Source organism: Dasypus novemcinctus, chromosome 7 (assembly GCF_030445035.2).
Source record: "Dasypus novemcinctus isolate mDasNov1 chromosome 7, mDasNov1.1.hap2, whole genome shotgun sequence".
NCBI lineage: Eukaryota > Metazoa > Chordata > Mammalia > Cingulata > Dasypodidae > Dasypus > Dasypus novemcinctus.
This window is the reverse complement of record NC_080679.1, coordinates 59,598,583-59,624,985: the sequence shown is the minus strand read 5'-3', so window position 1 is coordinate 59,624,985 and position 26,403 is coordinate 59,598,583. Positions and strand designations below refer to the sequence as shown.

Below are 26,403 nucleotides of genomic sequence, written 5' to 3'. Positions count from 1 at the left end.
CCTAAAATAGTATTAGGTTTTCAGTGATTCACAGGAATTTAGGAAAAAACTTGTCTTCTTACTTTTTCTGGTAATACAGAGGTTTGTGTGGATTAGGTAAGAATGTATCCTCCCTCCTACCAATATATAACTGGACAAATGGACTGTGCATGGAAGAATTTCCTGAGAGGTTTGAGATTGGTGGCCATCAAATGATTGTCATTGTGGGGGACAAAGTTTGGCTGTTCCTATTAGGCCAATGTCTACAAAGCCCTCCCAGGAAAACTGGCCTGGTGCATGGCTTACAGGTTCCACATTATAGATAAGGAAGATGAATTCCTGATGTCAGGGATCACATCAAATTTTGGAGACCTTGACAAAAAATGAATTCTGCCGAAATTATAGTTAGGTAGATAAATCCAGTAGACAGACTGTCTTTGGCATGTTCCTAGCCTCATGATAGCAAATAATAGAAGATAATAAAAGCCCAATCCCAGGATTCTTTATTACAATATCCAGGCAGAAGTGAGGTTTGTAGCCTTAGTGATCATTCAATACTCCAGATTTTCAAAACAAGCTTCAGGAGGTCTGTATCATAAATTAATGCTCTTCATGCACCGAAGTAAATATCTGGTCAAATGTAGCAAAACCAGACATACTTTTGATCAAGAATATTTGTTCTTTGAGATTATTATGATCATAAAGAGGGGAGACAGTAAGGAAAAATTCCAAAAGCCTTTGAAATGAAATAAAACACTATATATATTAGAGTATTATATATGTACACATATATTTTTAAATATGTAAAGTATATTACTGTCCTCTCTCTATATAAATTATTGTATATAAATATATGTTAGAGATGTTAGAGTGTCCTTTTTAGTGCTGCTTCTATTGAGCGACTTAACTATGTTAGTTGCAAAAACTGACAATAATGTACTTGATGAAAATTACTTATGTTTAGTAAAATGCATCTGATAATTGCCCTAAGGATAGAGCTTTTTGTATCTATTTGTAAATTCATTTCAGCATTTCTTATATTCTTATATATGAGTGATACTTTGATTTCTCTGTTTGCGCCCATTGTAACATCTTACTGGTTCCTTCATTAATTAATGAGTTAAAATTTTTGGCATGCTCATTTTATATTTTAATGAGATCCATAATATTGCCGTCTTTTTAAAAATTATCTTCAATACTTTTTCTTCTTTATCTTTCTGCCATTCTGTACAAAACTACACAGTGTGATCCATAATGAAAAAAGGAGAGGAATTCCTGTACATTTTCATATTCTGGTCATCCTTTCCTTTCTTTTGGTGAAAGGAGTTTGCATATATGGTGGTTTCTTTGAATTTTTCCATCTTGGAAAACAAATTGATAGCTTTTTCTTAATTAATTTATTGAATTGATTTACTGGGTTATTGAATACTCTTAAGAGGGTAAAAAAGATATATTCACAGATTTTAAGAAGTGTTCCACTCATTGCTATAAAACATTGTTTATAAATTAGATTATTCAACATTCTAATATACATGGCTGAAATTCAATTTTAACTTTAATATTTGCATACAGTCAAAAAAGAAAGATATAGTTTATGTAGGTATAACATGAGTTTTAATTGATCAGAATATATTGAGTATGTCTTACAGATTAAAGAAATAGTGGTTTCTATTAGCAGATTAAAACCAAAAGAAAATTAAAATAAATTCACATTTAAAATTTTTTTATAAGCGATAAATACAGCACTGCTGTTCCCATCAGTTCTATGTACATTGGATTACATTTGAACAGACACTAAATTCCATATGGATATCTTATGAATAAAAGCACTGGAAGACAACTTTAGAAAAAAAAGTTTTTAACTGACATATTTTTAGATATTAAATGTGGTTTTCACAAGTAATTGCATAAAAATAGAAGATCTATATATTAAAAGTAAGAAATTACCAAATTAGTTTTTAGGCAGATACCAAAGACATTTTGCTTTTTAAAAAGTACCAAATATTAGTTTTTCTTCATGAGTAAGATACAAAGATCTTAGTTAGCAATTCAGCTCTAGGGAAATCTAACATTTAAAAATATTACTTCTAAAAAAGTATGAGTACAGTACTAACACAGTAATCATGGACTGCCTACACCTGAAAACTCTAAAACAAATGAACTCTGACCATAAAGGAAATCTGATTTAAACTTTAAAAAATGCACATTAAAAAAAAACTTGAAAATTACAGTATCATTTTAATATAATGCTCTCTGATAATTCAAAATTTTCTACTGCATACATGGTTGTGACTTGGCAGTTTTGTTGGAATAATGCTGAAATATGTGAAAACTGTTAGCTGAAGATTTGAATATGCATTTTTGAATAATAAATAGCTAAAAGCAAGTTTATTTATAAGGATTTTTGTATAATTTAGACAATAGTAAGTCCAGAACAGCCCCGTTCCTTTTTATGACAACTACTAGGAAATCTATAAATTTGAAATTTAAATTTGAATAGGAAAATTGTATTATAAATTGGCCATGTCATTTAAAAATATGTTAATTCTGACTAATTTAGAAAATTTTCCTGGATAATTACAAATAACTTCTGAACACACAATCTATTAAAGGCTTTAGAAACAACCTATGATGACTAATTCATTAATTTAATCCATTTCAAACATATTGGCACCCTTCAAAAATACATATACAGACTTCTCTCAAAATTGACTTTTACTAATGATGAGCAATTTGGTTCTTTAAAGATTTGAGGGAAAATTAATCTTAAGGAAACTGAATTTCACTTTAGTTCATTAGCAAGGCCTTCTTCCAGCTTAATTTAATTATTCCATAAATGTTCTGACAACAGTTCTTTCTCAATAATACATTCAAGTCTTTCACTGATTTGTATTAGCATATAAATTAATTATACTAAAATATTCCCTTTTTTCCCCCCAGGAAATCCAAACATGTAAAATTATATATATTGTGTTTACTAGGTTTTTAAAAATAAATGAACATTTCCAAAACCATATTTCTTCATATATTAAAAGTAAAATAATATTTTTAATGGGGTAAAATATTATGAGTAGTAAATTGGCATTTATTACAGCAGGAGATATTTAACTTTTCTGGATTAGAATACAAGTTCATCGTCAAAAGAAGAAATATTCTAGCATATATATTATTAAAGTATGAGTTGCAAAAACTAATATATTCAGTAAAGTAATGGTCTTGAGGATTTTCAATAAATATTTTATATCTCATGTAGATGTTTCTGTTCTCTTATTTCTCAAACTTTTGATCCTGGTATCTGGTTGTCTTTAAAATATTTAACAAATATAGAATTCCAGACTCTATTTTCTTATAAAATCAGCCCAGACACTGTATCAGGCATTAACATGCATGCATTGTTGCATTATATATTTGTTTTTTAAAAATTAGGTTGAATGAATTGATACAAGACTATAAAACAGAATAATTACAAGCTCATTTTCACAAAATTTTACACGTTCCAAAGAAAATAAGAAATCCTTCATTAATTTCCTTCATATAAAATGACTGTTAATTTGTCCACACAGTAGCAATGGAAGGGAAAAAGTTTCTATTTACTGATACAAGGAAACTGACACCTTCCCACCTGTGTAGTAAGGCAGATGGTAAAGAAACCCCAAGGTGTTTTGTAGTATCAACCAAGATGTGACCCTAATGATGCAGAAGTATGATTGCATCTTATTACATCCTGCTCACCAAGCCTCAAAAAAAGATATAACACAAGGTTTAACTGTGACCTATCAGCAAATGAGAAGCCCATAGTACTTCTTCGCAGCTGATTTTCTTGGGGAGAAGAGCACAGGCTAGCATAAGAATAATTAATCCTTTATCTGGTCCATCTGAGAGGGTAATTTACAAAAATGGTTATTCCTCATTCTGAGCAAAAATGTCAACTGCACCAAGAAATACGGGGTAAAAATTTAAAAAATAAAATAAAAAGCCAACCTAATTTTCCTTCCATGTCTACAGGCCTTAGGTCTCTTTAGGCAATAAGAGTAGAATCATGTCCTATATGTATATAAAATTTTATGGCCTTATTTATTTGTTAATTCTTGTAGTGGTGTGCTGGACCCAGCCCATACCAGTTTGCAAGAGTTGATTGTGCTCATCTCTTCCCAATTCCCTGTTCAGTAAGATCAAGTTGGTAGCTTAAAATCAGCTATACCAGGAGTAACTACACAACAAAAATTGGAAAATGCTAGGAATTAGCTGCCACACACCCCCACCCCCATTCCCCAGAGCTCACTGTGAAATATTTATCAGCACACTACTGAAGTCATGTGAGGATTTCCTTTGTGGCATTCAAGAAATTCAGGAGTGGTACAAAACAGTTAAGCAGTGATCCCTGTATTATCATACATATAAATTTTCTGAATTTAACACAACATTTTCAATATCATGGATGCTTTTTCCATTTAAGTGTTCACTAGGGTAGTCATGACTGGAACCGTGATCACTGATTGTTGATACTGTGTAAGATGCGCTACGGAGAGCATCTGAAGGGGAAAAGCTATTTCCAAATTGAATTTTATATTGATTCCAGTTTCTTCTCAAAATTGCTTGAACCTATTAATCATAAAGAAGCAGAAAGAACAAGAGTAGTCCTTATTTGAAATGAAGACATTGTATTTAGTAGTATAATAACTATGAAAAGATTGATGTTATAAATTAAGAATAGCATTTCTTAATTTTATTATTTAATTTTAAAATTATATTATGTAAACCATCTTAATATTAGGAAATGCATTGCAGGAAACACTGTATTTTCAGATTACATTAACACTTCACTTTCCATGCCTTATCTTCAAAGCTTTAATGAGGCATATGTATTCACTGTTGTTAAATAGTCCATACCCCTCCTTACAAGATTGCATGTGCAACATCTACTTTTATAGCAATATATTTATTAATAGGATGAGAAGATAATTTGTGAGAGTATACAAGAAGATGGAAAAGGGATAAAACGAAAAAGAAATTAAGGAGACGGAATGTAAATCAGCAGGAGCAGCAGCAGCCCTTTATTGAGTGATTACATTGTGTCAGTTACTATGCTACATAATGAAAAAAGAGCAGGGTTGTCCTCATGAAGCTTACTGTCTATAAGGAGTAAAGGTATTGAATATACAATTACAAATCAGATGAGTATTGTGAAAAAATTTAAGAATATCATTTTCTACTTTATGTTATTTGATCCCCTTTTGCCCTGATACATTTGAGGTTAATGACTCTGCCCAATTTCACATCACAACCTCTCCCCATTTCTTTTTCCTAAATCACTGGGACTAGAGTTCAGGGCTAGGTAGGTCATATATAGCAACTTTGGTTTTAATTGAACATAGGACACTAAGGAGATTTTCTTTGTATTCAGTCAATGAAGAACAAATGAGAATCTTCAAATACATCTCCACTTGGACAATTCCATGTCTAATGACTGACAAGGGAAAGTCTGCTTCTATGTTAAGAATATATTAGCTATATCGCAGTCTGTGATCTATGCCTCTCTAAAGCATGTGTTGTTTGAATCATCTTTGCCAAGCTTTCTGTTGCTCTTTGATCCTTACACTGCTTCCAAAAAGGGAACCTTAGCTTTAAAAGCTATTTTCCAGTCACTCATGTACTATGAACACATTCATGAAACCACTGCTTAACTTTCTCCTAATTATGTAGAATTTCTAGACTTTCTGTTCTCCAAATTACAAACATTCTGTAGCACATAGGTGTTCTTGAAATGTCTTCAGCTGTGTAGGATACTTCAAAGTCCTGTTACTTTCCTATCCTCTGTCATTTAAAATGAACAGAAGTTTTACTGTCTCATTTCATGTTTTAACATGTAAAAAAAAAAAAGAGGAAGGAACAAATATGGCCAATGGAGTGCCATAGAACTTAAAATGAGGTATTAGAATTTCCAGTTAGCTTTTTTTTAATTGAATCAAAAACATATTATTAAAAATGTAATAGATTTGTTTCAAGTATGTTATTATGAAATTCAATGATTTGAGAATTTCCAACCTTACTACTTCATACAGGAGAATAATATCTAAAGGAAATAATTTATATTCATGTAAATTTCTATCAAAAATGAAAACATTTATCAAACAATAAATGTGTTTATCTTGCAAAAAATTATACTTTGTTTCCTCTGGTTTAGTAATGTATTTCTAAATGCCCCAAATAAAATAGCCAATTTTAAATAATATATATATATGTATAATATCTCCAAGAATATAAGAAAATGACAAACGGACTGTCTTTGGAGTTTGAGTTTTAAATAAATATTCAAATATTTAAAACAAGATGATTTTTCATCCATTATCTAGGTATTTCTTATAGGAATTGTTTTTTATCCCAATTTTTTATGTTTAGTTAATATCTCCTCACTTTGTTACTAAATGCTAGATTCATTGAATATATAAACTATGTAATTGCTAGATGAAAGATAGTTAAATGTAACTCCGTGCAAAAGGTTTTACAAAAATGTTGGGAACAAGTGGCAGGAAGAAAGTCTTTACTGTAAATGTAATACAGTTTTAAAAAGGAAAGTTTAAGTGCAATTCTAATTGCCACAATGGCTTTTTAAATGTTTTAGTATTTGTTCCTGAAATATCTACTTTGAGTAAAGTCGTCATTCTATTTTTTCTTTGCAAGTAAATCATCAGAAAAACCCATGGAAAGCCAATTTCCTGAAATGAGGGTACTTATTTACTAAAGTTAAAAATAAATCTAATTAAAGACCCACAGGCCTTGTAGATTTCTGTTAATCTTATTCTTGATGAGGATGTTATGTCTTTTTAATCTGCTTCCTCTAATATAAAATTGCACCTGTTCAACAAAACATTAAAATGTCCACTCTTAATAAACTTTTAATGAGAAAAAAATGTATGGGGAAGGGTAAAAAGGAAAACTACCACGGAAGAGAAGATAGGCTGACGTCATTAAAGTCAACTGTTTAAAATATAGCCTTACAGCTTTATATGCCCTTTTTCATATGCCCTTCTTTTGCCTTTTTATGTACTCTTTTATATGCTCTTTTTATAAAGCACCTGATAAGCAACCCATGCTGTAATCCTTGACCCAAAACAACTTTAAAAATTAAAATAGTATTATAGAGTTTAGAATAAACTTCTACCTAATTTTCATTATGTGGGTTCAGTTGTTCTCAAAAAAATATTTTTGTTGACTTAATAAAAACCTCTACTTTCAGATGTTGTTAAATTTACTCATGTGACTAGGGAGGGCCCTTCCTGATGACTAGAGTCCCCAGGCTATGTTAACTGCATTTTGTCTGAGTGGACTAGGGATGCGACTAAAGTAGCCTGAGTACGTCAAGTCACAGTTATTTGACTAGTTAGAAATGTAAATAGGAAGATCTGAGCTGAAAAAATAAAATAAATACAAGGTGAGAATAAAAAAATAGAGATATTAAGCAAAAGGCAAGCTATTTGGCCTAATATAGAAAGCAAGAAGGAAACTAAGTCTGAGCAAATGATTTTAAGAAGTGCATGACATAGTTGGAACAAAGCAAAATGAAATTTGCCAACTGTGAGTTCAAGTTATGAGAGTGGGAAAAACTAAGAGACAGAAGGGGAGGGATTATAATATTTCTTAAGATGACAAATGACTCATACACAAACAGGGATTGTATCTCTAGAGATTAAGAGAAGGGGACAGATATTAGAGATGTTGTGAAGAATGGAAGGATTTGGCAATAACCTGGCTCAAAGATTTCATATTATTATAATTTTCCAATGCCAAAATTTTCTCAATTTTAAGAAATGGCAAAAGATCAAGGTTCTGTGTCTCTTTTGCTTACACAGAGTATAACAAATTTGCAAGGCATTGGTTTAGATATTTCCTAAATACTCTGTCTAAAGAAAAGAGCCAATTTGAGATTTTGATTCCAATATGATTAATATTCCCATTTATACATGCAATTTTGAAAATGAGTGATTTGACAAATCTAGTAAGGAATCTATAATATACTGAGTAGCTACTGAGGGTTAAGCATGGTGTTAAAACCTTTAAATCCCTGGCTTGCATTAATCCTCTTGAGACTTATGTAAGGGAGGTGCTTTTATTTCCTTTAATAAAAGTAGATAGCAAGACTCTGGAAAGTTCAGAGGATTGCTCAAGATAACAGGGCCAGGAATAAAGTGGCAACTTTGGGGTTTAAATGCATCACCATGTCAGTGTCTTTATTCTACACTTCTTCCTATCATAAAGTAACTTATGAATGATTGCAATTTATACATTTAAAAATTATCCTTTATAATAATCAAGTCTGTGTCTGCATTTTACAGATCATGCGTGCCCTTTGGCATGTTTTCCATATCACTCATCTATATTTAATATGGACAGCATACCAGATTGTCTAATTCAATTTAAACAATAAATTTATAGAGGTACATGATAAATACTATTTGAATGTCATTATCAAAAGAAACAATTTATTATTCTTCTTAATCGCATTTTTTGTCTGTACATCTCATTAACTTCAGAAAAAGTCACTCCTTTCCTCTGTATAGCAGAACCATCATAGAAACCATAAATGGTATAAAATTTAGCCTATTAAATTAGACAATACTTTATACATTTCACCTAGAAAGCTGTGAAACTGGTATATTGCTTAGTTTTGGAAACTAAGTGATATACATGATTCATTGACTTCTATGCCCTTATCTTGACTTAATAACCCTGTTGAAATACAAGTTTTCCTAGCCAGCTGCAAAGCTGGTATGTTGCTCAGTTTTAGAAAGTCCAGGTAAGTGAATAGGCATCAATGAAAACTGGATTTACTCAGTTTCTAAACTAAGCAACATATCTGATTCAAAATATTCTATGTGAAACTTGTCTTTTAACAGTGAAAACAAAATAAGATATGTTTATAGAAGTCATTGAAATACATATTTTACTTAGTTTCCAAAGTAAGCAGCTTATTAGATTTCCAGTGCTCTAGTGAAACTTGAGTTATAACAGTGTTACTAAATCAAGGTAAGTGCATAGAAGTTACTGAAACAGCTATCTCACAGTTTCAAAAACTAAGCAACCTATCAAATTCACAAATTTCTAGGCTGCTACTTGTAGTAGTAACTTGCTTGTCAACATTCTTACTAACTTAGGTGTAGTGCATAGAAGACAGTAAAACATGATCTGAAACCATTCCCTAAATCCTAACCATAACCCTAATCCTGACCCTAACCCTAATAATGCAAGCCTTAACCCTTACCCATACCCATATCCTTACTCTTACCCTAACCTAACTCTAACCCTAACCCTAATCCTAATGCAAACACTAAATTTATCCTAACTTTAACCATAACCCTGGCCCTAAACCGAACCCTAACACTATCTGTAAGCCTGGTCCCAGTCCTAACCCTAACCTCAACCCTAAACCTAACCCAAACCTGACCCTAACCCTAACCTAGGTCATCATGAGTCAGTTCAGGAATTGAATGCTGAGAGCTGCCATCTGCCATGTTTATATGGGACTTGAACTATGCTCTCTAGTTGTTTGTCTTCTTTTAGGCATTCTTTGATCTTTCTCACCTGGATCATAAGTACTTTCAGGGCACATACTCTACACTCAAAAGTCTCTGCACATAGCAGAGTGGCCTATAAGTAATAGAAAATTTGCTGGCTATGATATTAAGAGAAATGTGTATTTCTCCCCTTTATTAAATATCTCCAAACAAAGAAAAATTGTATCTATTGTCATAAGATGGTCCAAATAATTATTTCAAAATCAGGCCATGCATTTTGTTAGTGATGCATTTTATAAACTCAATTTTTAAACTCAGAATTTTCCTGAAGAAGAAACGTAGATATGTATCAATCATCCTGGTTACACATTTCCTTTTCAAAACACTCTTTGTTGATTTATGCCTTTTGAAGTCTCAAAACAAATAAATTATTGGTGTATTTTGAAAGGAATTTCTCTATTTCTAGATAAAATTAGAATGTTTTCACCCCATTATAATACATAAATATGTAAAATAAATCCACAAATTTCAAAATCACATTAAAAATCAAATATTAAATTTTATTTTATGCTGGTGGAAGCTACAGTATTACTTAAGCAGGAGAAACAATACTGTATAATTTTTCATAACATTTACATTATTTCCAATGTTAATTTGTTTTTAGGAATGGTTTTCCTAAAGTTATGCAGTCTGGTTCCATATGTTTCCCATCTGAAGCTCAGTGAAAAACTTCACAGTTGCCAAGTGTTTGTGACTCACTGAGTTGTTATCTGGATTTCTAAACTTTGTTGAATTTTGCTAGACTCCTCCTACAGGTTAAAATGTGTCAATTAAATTAAAAATATATAAAGAACTAAATCAATATAGCTCACACCACTAAGCTATAACATTATACGTATAAGAAAGATGGCACTGGTTTCAAAATGTTTAAATCTTCCCTGTTAAGACATACTTTGATATAAATCTAGAAATAGCCACAAGCACACTTCCAGGTTATGAATTAAAGTATTCTATTCTCTTAAGTTGCCTAACACACTACATCTCATCCCTGTATATCTGAGAAATTAAATTTTAAAATCCTTTCATAAAAACTGCTTCCAAAGCCACCTCCTACATAGTGGAACAGGCAGTAAAAGGGTAAAGGGGGAAAATGAGCCAATTCTATTTTCTAATAGAATGTTTCTTCTGTGAGGTTAAGGATTGCCTAGCATGATATCTAGAATAAAGTTCACATATAATAGTGTTAGATGAAAAGGAGGTAAAAAGGCTAGATGAATAACAGTCAGTGATGATATGTTTTAAAGTGAGGCTAAATTTTCCCCATCTTGAAATCTAATCTGACCTTAGCTTTTGGGAAAGTGTTGCACCTGTGAAAATAAATTTTATGATTCTTTTCCTGATGGATACAGTTTTAAATCATTGCTACTGGAGACTTTACAATTCTGTCCTATAATCCCCCTTCCCCCCTTTTTTAAGGAAACATAATGTAAATATAAAATGATAAAAGAAATAGTCAATTACCATACCTCTCCATTAAAGAAGCAGAAAATTGTAGATACCAAAAGACCCTGTAAAATATAAATAGAATTATCTCATTCCAAATGGAAAAGATATCATATGTGTTTATCATTTGTATGTGTGTGTGTGTATATATATATGCATATATATACCAACTTGCTGCTTTGTAAAAATAAGTCAAAAATAAAGCCAAAGCTATATGTAATCAAATTTTCCTAGCTGCCTCCCAGATGTCAAGAAAGCCATACCTGATAGTGCATAAGGATATGCATGATGTAGTCGTATACCTCTTCAGCAATTCTTCCTTCGGGTCGCCATGGAATCAGCACAAATTCAATGCCGAGCAGCGGCACCAGGATTAGTGTAGCTCTCACAGCTTTCATGTAGAGATTGGATTCCGCTTGGTGGGTAACTTTTAACTTGGTGATGAGAACACGTACAATATTTAATAGGAAAAAGAGATTCACCTAAAAGGAAAATAAAAATTCATATGACAAATCATTTCATATGTAATATTAAGAAATACTATCAAAGGTCCTCAAATGTCATAGACCTTAGAATATTTTTAGTGTAGGAGAATAGGCTTCCTTAAAGGGTATATTTGTCTAAGACACTAATTTGTACTCCTGAAATCATGCTTTATTCATTTCTTCTCTCGTCACTATGTAATTTTAATGGAGTTACGTCTTAGAAAAAACAAATTATGGTGGGACACATTCAGTTCAAAATTATTCTTTTAAAATATTTTATTTGAGAGTCTTTGTCAGATAATTTTCTTATATAATTTTTTGGATATTGTCATTGTACCAAAACCAAAGCTTTTGAGCATTTTCAGTTCAAAGTAAATGAATAATTACAACAAATGCTAAAAAAAAAAAAAAAAAAAAGCATTCCCCCTGTATCAGTGTCTTCATTAGGTAGGTATTTTCCAAGTATATATTATAACACCATAACCATTTTGCTCAGTTTTTGGTTTCTTTTTGTAACAATAATCCTCATAACAATACTCCAAGATAGTACTATAATTCTTTTTATCCTTTATAGAGACTGAGTCACACAATTGAATCAGTTGTTATTCAACATAGATCATCCTATAGCTAAAATCTTTTGGGCATGCGTCTGTAAATTACTTTCTCTAGTTACAAATTTACTTAGTTATAATAACTTATCCAAAGAGAGAGTATTCCCTTTGAAAGGAAGACATAAAATTTCAATAATATAGTTTGGATAACTAAGTGACTCAGAAGACAGATTTCTGCTGACACGTTCATTTTCCTGTTTCTCCATATTCATTTTTCTCTTATTTCTCTTTCTTTCCACCAAGTTCTCTCCTCTCATATTCGCACACTGTTATCATCTCCTTTTTCTTATCTTCACCCAAGTCAGTATCTTTTATTTCTATCTTTTTTTCTTTATACCCATTCCTTATATCTTCTTTAGGATTATAAACATTAACTACAGGAGAGTTGTTAAGGGCTAATTCTCCTTTTTTGCTTTTAACTTGGAGCACCTGCTCTGTTTCATTATCTAAATTTTTCAAACTACATACTAATATATATTTTACATCAACATATTTAATTGGAAAAATCTCACTTAATACAGACAACAATAAACTAATAACAGGGATTTGCTAATTTAAGGCAAGCTTTAGGAAATATCTAGAGTATAAAAATATTTCATTGCTATTCTTAGTTCAATGGAACATATGCTTCTAAAACATACACCTCACTGTAATCCTAATGGAAACACAGCTATGAAAAGTAACATGTTTACAGACCCAGGAATGTCTTTGCTAAAGACAAAAGCACAACCAGCCATTTCAACGGATGTAATAAAAAAATGAAACATGTGAAATCAACATGTCAGTTGTTATTCCTCCTATTTAAATGTAATGTACTCCCTTCCTAAGTTTCCATTGCTCTTTTAATAGTTTTGACTAAATAGAAATTACTACCAACCCACAGGAGAAGAGATAACAGTGTTCTTTCATCTTCTTATAAATTTATAATGTAGGATATCATAGAGTCCTAATATATAAAAATCATAAATTAGGAAAATACCAGTAGAAATGTTATGGTTTAGATCCCCATTATATGAAAACTTCTCAAAGCAAAATTCTTCTCTAACATGGTAAGCCAATTTGAAATGTGAAACTATAAACCAGAATTGACAATGGGATTAATCCTTATGTTAGCTATTCTATAAATAGTTGTGCTAGAGTAAATTGGACACTCTTTTCCATGTGATTCTCCACATAACATTGTTTTGAGACTTAGGATATTGTCATCCTGCTTTATTTTCTGTAAATATTTCTTTTTTTTTAAACAAAAATGGGAAAGGCATTTTAAATTTCAAATGAGCTATGTATCTAACCTCATCCATTTTACAGCAAAACTAGTTGAATATTTACAGTTAAGGAGAAATGACAAATAGAAAATTAAATAATCCTTATTTTGATTTTCCTTATGCTATGAAATAGAAAATATCAGGTGTAAGCTATCCATTTAAAATGTAGCAACTAGGCACATACAGAATGACTTTTAAAATTGAAATATCATTGTATGTTACGAATTGTTTTAAAATAACTTTAAAATGAGCAATATTTTGGAAAGCTAGATCTGATGTCTAATATTAATCAATAACTAAAATAGGCCAGAATTTTAAAAAGTAATTATATTCACCAAAGGCCATCAACACAAAAGCAAATTTTAAATGAGTTCTTTTAAATATAAAGAGGAAATAAACAGTGTTTCCTCATCTACTTTACAAATAAAACCAGAAAAACCTACAACTGTAAGCATGAACACACAAACATTTAAAAGGATTGGGGCCCAGCTGTTTACAAAGTCCTTCCACAATTTGAAATTCTGATTGTGGATGCAAAAATATGAGTCAAATACATATTGATAGTCACCACAAGAAAATGCATTTCAGATGTTTTAAGGTTTATTTATATTTTATTTAATTTTTTCTGTCTGGAAATTATGCATTATTGGCACTTCTTTTTTTTTTTTTTAATGAATGAATTCTGTTTGAATTCATGTCTGAAGGATATATATGCAACATTGGTTCCACTGTGCTTTAAATGTAGAGCATTTTCCAGAATCATACAACCACGTAGCTGCAACATATATGAGGGAAATGTAGCCATTTTCCTCTAATCCATTCCAATAAACTGTCATTGCTGCATTGCTCCTACAACTCTATTGAGTTATAATTTTCAGAAAGGGTGATATATTGACTTTAGTCAATTACATGACCACTTGTTTTGTTTGATCTGTTCCTTTAGATTAGTTTGCGGGGCAAAGTAAAAACTAATGCTGGATCCGAAAAATGATCACTGGCAGGCAGTGATCTGAAAGAACAGATAATTTAAAATTGAGTAAATATAAGTATCAGTATAATTTTAAAAATAATCATGACTGATATTACTCTAACATATATTTCTGAATTTTAAATATTGCAATTTTTAGTTGTCAAAATAGTCATAGTAAAATTGCTGTGTTTTTAATCTTAAAGCATTTTGCAGGTATAAGATTTCTTTCCAAATGTTAAAGACAATTTAAAACTGCTCTAGTTTAAAAAAAATTTATAGAATACTTTTAAAAGAAAAAAAAGCACTGATAATCATTTTAATAAATGAAATAAAGACAATTGGAAAACTATATTTTTCAAATCAATTTTAAATGTATATTTAGTTAATTAGAAGCATTTTTACCCCTTAAAAAGTATGTTAATATCAATACTATAAATGTATTCAGGTTATGTTCTGACCCAAATTAAAGGTGAAAAAGAAGTCATTGTAAATGACATTATTTTAAATTAGTAGATGTTAATATACTATCAGAATAGTACATTTAACACTCATGAAATCGCTCTCTTACACTAATCACTTTCCATATAAAACCGGCACACCTTCATATTATTTTTTAAAATATCTGTATCAACCAATTATTTGAATTATTTAAACTTTGTTGGCCCTGCTCCAGGCACTGTTCTAGATATCGGGATATAGAGGTGAACACATCAGACAAGGCTTCTGCCCTCATGAAGCCAACAGGATATACAATATGGAAGCTGGTGGAAAATGATACAGAGAAAAATTAAGCAAAGGAAGAAAGTTGAGGAATTCCAGGAATGGAGATAAAAATAGAAATTTTGGTCAGAAAAGGTCTCTTTGTTATAATGAGCAGGGACACTTAAGAGGTAAGAAGTAGTGTTCCTGACCAAGGCAGAGGGGAGGAGTAAATGCAAAAATCTGAGGCAGGAGGGTGTTTGGATGAGATTTAATATTCCCAAGGGAATTAGTATTTTGTCTAGGAAAGGCACATTTTTGGAAAATATTGAACCTTCTCTTCCTTTTTCTCCTGCCACTGCTCCTCCCACTCTTCTTTCTAACCACCCAATAAGTTATTATCATTTTACGTGCAAAGAGACCCTAGCTTGGGGACACTAATTTAAAATAACATACCTAAGAAGTACAAAGCTCAGATTAAACCCAGATGTCAATTCTCCAAAGCCCTTACATGCATTATGATGTTTCTATACAGCCTCCGCCATCAAGAAAACAATATTCATATCAAATACCAGGGATGGATTTAGGAAGTTTATATATTTGGAACAAAAGTGAGTCCTTTTGTAGAATGAGAAAAGAAATCACAACAGATTAAAAATTTGAAAGGTTGATAAATAACAAACACACCATGAAATTCAGAAAAAATTAACAATCTTAACGAACTGCTTGGCACTAGTTTTTTGTTTTGTTTTGTATTATGCTGCATATTCTTTGACTGACTCTTCCTAGAACAAACATTCTGAAGTGTTTTTATGGAACAAATAGAAAATTTAGTTTTCCTACAGAAGAGGTGTTTAAAATTATTTTTGATGATTTAGAAAAGTTTATTTCCCTTCACAAGTTGTTATTGCAAATATTTAGGACTACTGTCTAATTCAGGAAAATCTTTATAAGTTTCTTTCTTATATGAGCTGTAATATTTCAAAGAATTTTTCACAGACTAGTTCTTGGCCCCAATGATTTCAAACCTGATTTTGCTTCAACACCCACAAAGATCAGGTGAGGCACAGGTACAAAAGGACACTTTCAACCACCCCTGGATCACAACAGGAAGCAGAGCGAATCAGCACAGTAGTGGTGGGAGGGTTACTGGGAGCCATTCCTGTTCTAGAATGGCTGGCAGTCTCCGACCTATGCACAGAGGTAATCTAAAAATCGCTCAGTTCACTAAACCAAGATTAAATGTATCCCCTCCCAACTTCCTCTTAGGAGGATCTGAAAAATGCTGTACTCGCCCAATTCATGGAGAAACTGACAAAGTGGAAGGGAAGTCCAAGTGGGAAGAAACTGCCGTTGAAATATCTTATTTATAAAAATTGTACAAAAACATATGACCACATAGACAATTGCTAGGGTCCCTTCCAAGACTGGAATTGCCTTGGGCCAGTAAGGGGCCTTGGAGCTCAAACTTCTGCCTTTACCAATGACAGAACAATTTTACCAGTAGAAAAATAGGCTCCTAATCTTTAACAGACCAAAGGTGGAAAAGCTTTTATGTACTTGCGGGTTTTCACTTCCTTTCTTACAGAGTAGCTAGATTGGTTATTTTGCTGTATGATATTTTACCCTAGCTGTACCATCTACTATTCTCTCCCAGAGCTTATGTGGATAGGCTCTTTTAGGGAATGTGATAGTTGCTGATGTATTTTTCACTTGCTTGGTGCTTTTACTGACTTCCTGAACCTCTCATTTAGGAACTTGTGTCTGCACAGTCAGACTTCTTGTAATAAAATCATGCCTTGTATTTGCTCTGGAAGCTCCCCTGTGATCCAAACAATGCATTTCAATTTCTTTTGAGATCTCCGCAGTTGGGAATCATGGTATCACACAGTAAATAGCAAGTAAAGGAACTTTTAAAAACATTTTTTGAGAGTTGTTTATATTCTAGGCACTGGTAATCACTTAACAATAAATATCTCCTTTAATCTTTACAAAAATCCCTGAGGTATTTATTCTCTTATTATCTCCTAATTACACATGAGAAAACAAAGTTACAGAAAGGTTAAAAGGAAAACAAAACAAAGTTGACCCTGAAATATACAAGGACCTTGAGAGAGCCAGGATTCACAGCTGGTTCTTGGAATACAAAGAATACCAAGTCCAGCAGTCTTAAAGTCCAGCTTAAACACATTGGGTCACAGAGGCTTCCTAGCACGTGGAGGGAGCCAAGAAAGGAAGAGCTTCTGCCTTAGAACTTGTTACTGGTATCTACAATTAGGTATGGTAAACATTTCCATAAAGGGCACAATAAATTCCATGTGTTCATCTTTGAGCTAGCTGTCTTGTGTGGCCAGGCACAAACCAGGCATTTGACACTTGCTAAACACTTACATGCCAATCTAAGCACTCTTCATGGATTAACTAATTTAATCCATACAGAAAACTGTACAAGTTGCTTTTATTGCATTCTCCGTTTTACAAACGAGGGAATTGAGTGGTTAAGTAAATTGCCTAAATTCATGCAGCAAGAAACAGGTGAAGGTAGCATTCAAACCCAGACAGTCTACCTCCAGAGTTTACACTCTAAATAAGTTTATCAATTTTGAGAACAGTTTGAACATTGTTCTAATATAAATACATACTAAATTGCAGCTAGCCAGATAGTAAAAGAATCTTTATATAAAATCAGAGTCTTAAATCTGGAAGCTTTGAATTTTAGCTGAGAAACATACTACCCTTTATCTTTTTTATGTAATTTCATACCACTTGTAATTAAAGTATCACTCTTAGAGAAAGTGTGTGAGTTTGGATTAATTTATGAACCCATTCAAACAATGAAATAAAAGCATGAAATGTGACTTGTTTCCCTGCAACTATACTTAAAATTGTTCAATTGGTACACGTATATTAAATGATGATTAACATAATGATAAAATAACAGTTGAAACAATACTCTCTTTTTCTAAATTCAAGCCAGTTCTTTGTTGTAACACTACTCTGATAACTAAGTTAAGTGTATTGATTTTTCTATTGCCACCCCCACTCCTAGATGCATCCTCTGCCATATCTTCTCCTCTGTGCCCCAGAAGGTTGATCTTACTGACTGCATCATCCCCAAGCCGTTTTGGCTCTCTGGCATTTGCTGCATTTGGCCCATGGGAGGAACCAATGGATCAGAGCCTGGGAGGAGGGAGAAGCTCGAGTATTTACTTCCCCCTTCACTTTTCCTGTTAGGCTGTGGTTTTGGCAGCATGGTGGGTTTCCTCTACCCAAGGGCACACACAGCTCCTCTTGGTCAACCCTTCCCAGCGCTTCCTCAGTTTCAACAGCAGGTTTTGCCGGGTTTCAGGTCCTGCTTTGCTAACACTTTCCACCCTTGCTGATCACTGCAGGGCTCTCTGTCCCTCATCCTCCCTGCCCACCCTCCAGCATAACGCTTTATTAAACCCTCTTCAAGTAAACACCAGGAGCACTCAATCAGTATCCTACTGTGATGCCCCCTGGGTCCTTTAGGACAGATGATTCAGGAAGTATCATTGAGATACAGCACGATTGAAAAACTGAGAATTGCTATTACATACCAATAAAGCAGCACAAATTGGGCCGTGGATAATGTAGAGGAGATGAGTATCAGAACTGATCCAGCAGCTAGGTGAAAAACAGGGAAATTATGTTGAAGATTTTCATTTTACATTGTTCTAATAGAAATCATAAAGAGAAATGAACCTACTTGTCATTGTAATATAAGCTTCTGGCAACAGCATGTATAAAAGCAGGAATCAGTGGGAATCCTGTAAATATCAATGAAAAAGAGAACAACAACTAAATTTCCCTATAGATGGCAGTCAAAAATATCTCATGAAACATGAAAATCAGAGATACTCTAGGAGCAAAATAACTGGTCAACATACATGTATTATGTAAATACACTAGTTAAGTAGTAAATATGAATTTTTTGTGTTTGTACGTGTACATTTTCTTCTAATCTAAGTCATTTTGAATTAGGGGGTCTGAGTCCTGAGCCTAAATCCATAAATGTGCTGTAAGCCTATAAATATGAAGCCCTGAGGCTTAGGGGGAGTTCGACCTCTGTCCATGTTCTGTGAGTTCATTATACCAATATTAGTCTACATTTGATAGGTGAACATGTGGGAAAGAGTAGAGACTGACAGAATTTCCACTGTGAGGGACCAGGTTAATAGCATGTCATTATCTGAAGAAGAAACGAATGAGAAAGAGATGACTTTTGCACCAGAAATTTGCAGGTTTTGCACATCCTAAATGTAATCTTTTAAAAAGGAAATGAAAAAGTGCTCTTTAAAGGTAACCATAGTTTGCTAAGGACCATGCATGTGTACGTGAGTATACCTCTCTATATCTATCTATAGTTATGTTTTTTATTGTTTCTGTATATTTTACATTATTCCAGTTTTTTTCTTTTTCTTTTGTAATAATGCAAGAAGTGTATCTTTACTTTTGAAGAATACAGTGTTTGGTAGGCTTTTTTTTTAAGTGGACACTTTAACATATCTAAATGTGTGAAAAATGGAAAGCATAATTAATTTCACAAGTAATTTTTAAATACAAATTAAAATTCTCATCTGATTGAAATAGATTTTTAAAAAGTAATAGTATTACTGGTAGTGAGAAAAGCAGGTATTCTCATATAGTTCTTTTGGAAATGTAACATGGAGAGCTATTTGGCAATACATATTAACATCCACAAAAATGTTCATATTTTTAACCAATAATACCACTTCTAGAATTCTATACCCTAAGTAAATGATAGATGTAGTAAAAGATTTATGCACAAAAATATTTATCTTCCAGTTATAATCGCAAAGAGGAAAAAGATATTTTGTAGAGATTAAACTTATATTTTAAACATTATTTCATAATATAAGTAAATGTTTATGATAGAATATTAATATTAAAAATACATGGTACAAAATATATAAGGTAATGACCCCTTCTCCCCAAAAAGTCATGTTCATTATCTTAGTCTCATTTCTGTGGGTGTGAAACCATTGTAATAGGACATTTTGAGGATGTTATTTTTAGTTAAGGGGTAGCCAAGTGAATCGAGATTTGTCTTCACCCTATCCTGGAGACCACAGGAAGAGCCAAAAGCCAGAAGTCAGCAGGAAACCAGAGGAGAAAGGAGAGAACATCCCATGAGACAGGAAAGCCACAGTACCCCGAGGATTGCTAGCCAGACAGAACACTAGCTACCCTAGAGGAAACAAGCCTTCCAGCCTCCAGAACAGACAAATACCCATTTTTAAGTCAACCCATTGTGTGGTATTTGTAATAGCAGCCAGAAAACAAAGACACCATATCAAGCAGGAAAAAGTAAAGCTTTTGCATGCCTTTATTCAATTACTGATCCCTCTACTTTTACCAGAAAATGACAATATTTTTTTGAAAACAAACATTTTTAGAGCTAATTAAGCCCAGGACCCTCATTTTATACACAAAGAAAAAGGAGATTTGGAACAGTGCAAAAGCTGGACCCTTAATTCATAATTCTAATTCTGGTGTTTTAGTCAGAAGTTCAGCCAAGATACAATAATTCATTGGAATGGTAAATAAAAAAACATGCATTATTAATTTTCCATGTGATACCTGAAAACAATAAATGAGTCAGCAGTACTTTGTTCTAAATAAATTTACACAAACAAGCAAAAGTTATTTCCCAATTCTTTAAAAAATAAGTAACCATTACTGTATTTTTATTACAAAAGAATCTACATCCTCCAAAAGCATTCTCACTCAGATGAAGCAGCAGATTTGTGTAATAACACTTACCCCAGCCAAGAAAATAATACCACATCAGATGCTGTTTTTCTGCAAAAACAGCCACGACAATGAGTGTGTGTAGGTAAATGCCTTCACAGAGCATCCAAAAGTAATTACAGCCCATTAGATAAAGATGAATGAACTGAAATACTTTACAGCTAACCTGTATGGACGAAAGAAAGCAATTTAGTTTTAATCATTTATGCATTCATATATAAAATAAAAATTTAGCTTAGATCAGTTATATAGGATCATGAAATTTTCTCTCCTCTACACAGTTTTATACACTAACGATTCAGATTTTAAAATGCCAGTCTTCATATTCATCTAATAGTGCCTCTAAGTTTGTAGCCACAGACTCCAAGATTTATGTTAACTCTAAGGTAATGTGCAAATTCCAAATCTACTAAATTTAGTGGATGTGTCTTTTCCTGATATGCTTTAGTTTTTATATAAAAACTAAAGTTTCACACATGGATGGTTCTATATCTATTTACATCTGTTTTAATTATTCCATCATGAATCCCTTGATTATTTCATTCTGTTGGAAAAATACTAATAATTTTAAATCAATTCATTGGGTGCACAAATGTTTGGAAAGTCTTGGAGAGTGAATGTTACCAGTACAAATACTTATTAAATAATAGTCTAATGAGCCTAAGCTTTATCTTATTTAAATATGGGGCTTACGGGTTTCATATAGGTGAAAATATTAAAAAATGTAGATTCCCTTACTCTTTTTTCTCAGGTATACACTTTCTCTTTTCCACTCTTAACGAAACAGGAAGAAGGGGGTTCAAATACAAAGTAAATACAACACAACGGAGTAAGATATTTAAATCGCTCCCTTAACAAGAATAATGAATTTAAATCTCTCCCATAAATAAATGGCCAGTTACCACCCTCATGTGCAATCTCTACTCTGGGACTCAATAAATATTAAGTGGCAATTCTTTTGTTTTTCAAAAACATATTTTCACAGAAAAGAAAATTGGAAATGAAATACTGGAAAATAAATATTGGGTTTTCAGAGAATAATAATAACATTTGCATGGGATTATGCTTAGTTTACAAAATATTTTTACATATATTGCTTAATCTTTTTTCTTTTTTATAATCTTTTTTTAAAAGATACATAGATCACACAAAATGTTACATTAAAAAATATAAAAGCATCCCATATACCCCATTCCCCACACCCCCCACTCCTCCCACACCAGCAACTTCTTTCGTTAGTGTAGTACATTCATTGTATTTGATGAATACATTTTGGAGCACTGCTACACAGCATGGATTATAGTTTATGTTGGAGTTTACACTCTCTCCCAGTCCATTCAGTGGGTTATGGCAGGATATATAATGTGCTGCATCTGTTCCTGAAATATCATTCAGGACAACTCCAAGTCCCGAAAATATCCCCATATCACACCTCCTTTTCCTTTTCCCTGCCTTCAGCAGCTCCCGTGGCCACTGTCTCCGTATCAATGATATAATTTCTTCCATTGCTAGAGTCACAATAATTCTATAGTAGAATACCAGTAAATCCACTCTAATCCATATTATTGCTTAATATTTAAAACAATTCTGTGAGGTATGCATTATCACTGTTCAAAATATTTTGTAGATTAAAAAACTGAGCACTGGTTAAGGCAGTGACTTGTTAATTATCATACAATATCATTCAACGCTATACTGCAATCACAAGTCCTGTAATTCCAATTCTATTTTCACTATTATTCATAATGCCTCCTGGTGGAAGGATATTTGTAAAACCTATTCCTTCATTAAATACATATGCAAAATGTATAGTATTAGATCTTGAATAAGGAACCTTAATGTCAAATACAACATTGCATTTACAAAACAACATTCTATTTACCACTCAAAGGTAAAAAGTGAGTTATTCAACTATGTCACATAGAAATGACAGACTTCAACTTCAATTTTCTTATATATATTTTTTAATATTTTCTGTCATTTGTATGTATTTAGACTTCTGTCTAATTCTTGATTTCATGTTTACAATAAACCCATAAACTATTATGATAAAAAGATCTTAAATCATGCTTTATAAAATTTCAGTAGGGTATTGGTAAGATAAAGAGACAATAAGTATTTCCAAGATGATATTTTAAAAATTATGTTGTAACTTGTAATTTGTGTGATAAACAAAATATCCTTTTATATAAATACAAAGATTAGACACTGTCGCTCTGCAACTTCATTAAAAAACAGAATCTCTTTGCACTACAGAAATTCATTCCAAAACAGTAGGACATTGGCCAGTTTTTTTATATTGCTAATTATACCCCAGTGTATTTCTGAACCCACTGACTTTAGTGGAACATATACAAGATTAAGCAATCCGGATGCACATGGGCAAACAATGCAGGGGATTTTAGAATTTTGGCAATAACCCTAAATACACACATAAAACACATAGGAGAATGTTAATTTTTGATCCATTGAGTGAAAATTCCTTCCCTTCCTTGATTTCAGTACCTGCATAAAATAATCACTGAAAAAACACTTTAAATACACACACACACACGCACACACACACGAATCCACATCCATTTATATATATATATATACACTACAAATTAAATGAAAGTAGATAATTTTAAGAATTAGCATGCATGTTTATGTAGGTGGATATATTTAATTTAAATATAGTTTACAAATGTCTGTAGCATGTATAAAATATATACATTTTTATAAGTAAAATTTAACTTAGGTTTTTAAAAATCTGGTCAATATAACAGTTTCTGTGCTTATTTTTGTGTCTCTTTTGATGCTCATCTTTAAAATTGTGCTTCCGAAGGGATTGTAAAGAAAGTTTGTAAATGCTTCTTTAAATAATGAGGACTTGCTAGATCCTTTTAAAATTTTATGTTAATGAAGTTTAACATCATGTAAGGAATGGAAAATTCATTTCTTTTTACTGCTTCTGCTAGGTCAGCTTGATACCAAATATATTCTTTTAATTAAAATATTCCATTTTCCTGAACTATTTTTTTCTAAATACAAAATAGTTAGTGGCTTTGATTGATTTTATTAATTGAGTTAGATAAAGCTCTTATGTCCTACTATTAGCAGGCTTGTATGGCCATAAAATGAGATGGAGATATGTGTAAAATATATAAATAACTAGAGCAAAAGAAATGCATTCTTTCTTTTGGTGTTAAATCTTTATATCTTGGGGAATAATGGTCAATATTTACTTGGCTAGATTGGGATATAGCTCCATATATTCTATATATTTCATGGCTTAATATATATATATGTACTTAATTACAAATATAAAACAAATATTAGGATTCTAACGTTTGCCTCCACCCCACTCTAGCCACCACGGTCCCCTTGAAGAAACTATTAGCACAATCTTGTTTTACTTACAGGATTTGTAGCCACATAAGGCTGATTGTTGGCCACTGCAGTGAGGTGGACGATTGTGACAATAGAGTTACAAACAAAAGAGAAGAAAAGATTTTTGTGCAAGGTAATCCTTTGGCAACTTAGGCTCCTAAAAGGCAAGATGAACGAAAGTATATTCACATCATAAACTATTTCCATATTGTAAATTAATAATCATTTCAAATAATATACATTTTTAATTCATAGCAGCACCTCCAGTTTAGAAAAACTTTTTTCCTCTTTATGATTCACTTATGATAAAATCTTAATTAGGGAAAACCTATAATTCTTTTAAGCATAGATTCAAATAAATTGGATCAATGTAGATAGACATACATACATAGGGAGGGCAAGTTTCTACATAAATTGTCGTTAATTTCTCAAAAATAAGCATTTTAAATTATTTATAAGATTCAATGAAGGGAAGCGAACTTGGCCTAATGGATAGGGCATCTGCCTACCATATGGGAGGTCTGCGGTTCAAATCCTGGGCCTCCTTGACCCGTGTGGAGCTGGCCCATGAGCAGAGCTGATGCGCACAAGGAGTGCCATGCTATACAGGGGTGTCCCTGCGTAGGGGAGCCCCACGCTCAAGGAGTGTGCCCCGTAAGGAGAGCCGCCCAGTGCAAAAGAAAGCTCAGCCTGCCCAGGAATGGCACCGCACACATGGAGAGCTGATGCAGCAAGATGACACAACACAAAGAAATATTGATTCCTGTGCCGCTGACAACAACAGAAGCGGACAAAGAAGAACATGCAGCAAATGGACACAGAGAACAGACAACTGGGGCGGGGGAGGGTGGGGAAGAGAAGAGAAATAAACTAAAAAAACAAATCTTAAAAAAAGATTCAATGAAGTTCAATAATTGATGAAAAAATCATGTAGCTAATTGAATGGAAATTTTAGAGCTTGTTTTCAGATTCTAACAAAGACAGGCTCTTTTCATTATATTACATAGGTTGCTCCATTTATGAAGCCTGTGTTGTGTGTGTGTGTGTGTGATGGTGGTGGTTATGCAGAACAACCATGAAAAAGGTAACATTCTATTTAGAATAAATGAAGCAATACCATATAGACATAGCAATCAATGACATTTGTTCAACTGTCATGAATTTTTCTAATTGGCCCAGCCAATTAGATATGTAAAAAAAATAATAATCTTTTAGTAGTTCCTCTTGTACAAAACAAAAGGAAAGAATTGGTTTAATGGAGTTCATATAGTAGGAGGGTTCAGGAAAAGCATAATTATAAGCAAAGCTGTTCTTCATTTCAAATCCACTCTGAAGATTGCTGGCATTTGACTTGCTTAACCACCCTCAAGGACCAATTCAAGTGCTTCCTCCTCTATGAAACCTTTTTTTCAAAGGCTTCTTATGGACAATGTTTTGAAATAATAGAATGGAATCCAGTTGAAACTGAATACTTAATATCAAAACCAAACAAATGCTTAAGAGGACACAAGGGATCATTTCATTATAGACGTAAAAGTTTATTTTGAATATTTTACAAAATTATCTAACATGGTCAACCTAGATAATCCACCTTATAAAACACAAAGACTTCTGCTTTGAAAACTCTAATGAGATTTTCACAAATTTTATTGCTACATTCCCTTATCCTAAATGTATTATATACACAAGGTATTATAGTTGGGCAGGGAGGCCAAAATTTTGTTTTTTAAAATACAGAGTTTAGGCTGTAATGTAACTGCAATTTCTTCCAGCTATAGGTCTGTGGTCTATACCTAGGTCAGAACTTGGAAGTTAAATTAAAATCATTATTTATGGATCACCAATACATGCCATCAAGGAAGACATCTGAGAAAGCCTTCATGGGTGAGTGACTCTTGCCTCAAGCGTTCAGTGTGGGGAAGGTAGTCATACACTGAAAAATATGAGATATCATGCTGGATTCCATCAAAATGGAAACAGCTGGGAACTGCTGGTAGTTTTATAGTAGAGAGTTACTTACTTTGACTTCACTTTGCAGTACATGGGGAATAGGGAGAGGAAGGCAGGGTTTAAGATACAGAATATGGATGATATTTGGTAGAAATGAATTTTTGAAAGGATTTGGAAGATAGAGTGGCATTATTCGTATTATTACTTAAGGGAATTTAATGTGAGGGTAAAAAGGTCTGTTTTCAATGAAGTGCCACAGCA

The 26,403-nt window shown here is 32.5% G+C and overlaps 1 protein-coding gene across 9 annotated transcripts in view; it reads right to left on the bottom strand.

The window, feature by feature from the left end:
• Positions 1-1,516: 1,516 nt before the first annotated feature.
• CALCRL (calcitonin receptor like receptor) overlaps positions 1,517-26,403 on the bottom strand; it is a 109,292-nt gene continuing 84,405 nt past the window's right edge. For 8 of the 9 annotated variants that reach the window (XM_012519019.4, XM_012519020.4, XM_058300522.2 and 5 more), the window contains 7 exons: positions 24,223-24,349; positions 20,833-20,986; positions 18,755-18,815; positions 18,606-18,672; positions 11,258-11,476; positions 11,018-11,059; positions 1,517-4,581 (listed from right to left, as the gene is read on the bottom strand). In XM_012519019.4, coding sequence (XP_012374473.1) covers positions 4,369-4,581; positions 11,018-11,059; positions 11,258-11,476; positions 18,606-18,672; positions 18,755-18,815; positions 20,833-20,986; positions 24,223-24,349 — 883 coding nt within the window. In that variant the 3' untranslated portion in view covers positions 1,517-4,368. Of the gene's footprint in view, positions 4,582-10,030; positions 10,301-11,017; positions 11,060-11,257; positions 11,477-18,605; positions 18,673-18,754; positions 18,816-20,832; positions 20,987-24,222; positions 24,350-26,403 lie in introns of those variants that run through there. The other variant, XM_004477044.5, reaches the window with a different exon arrangement.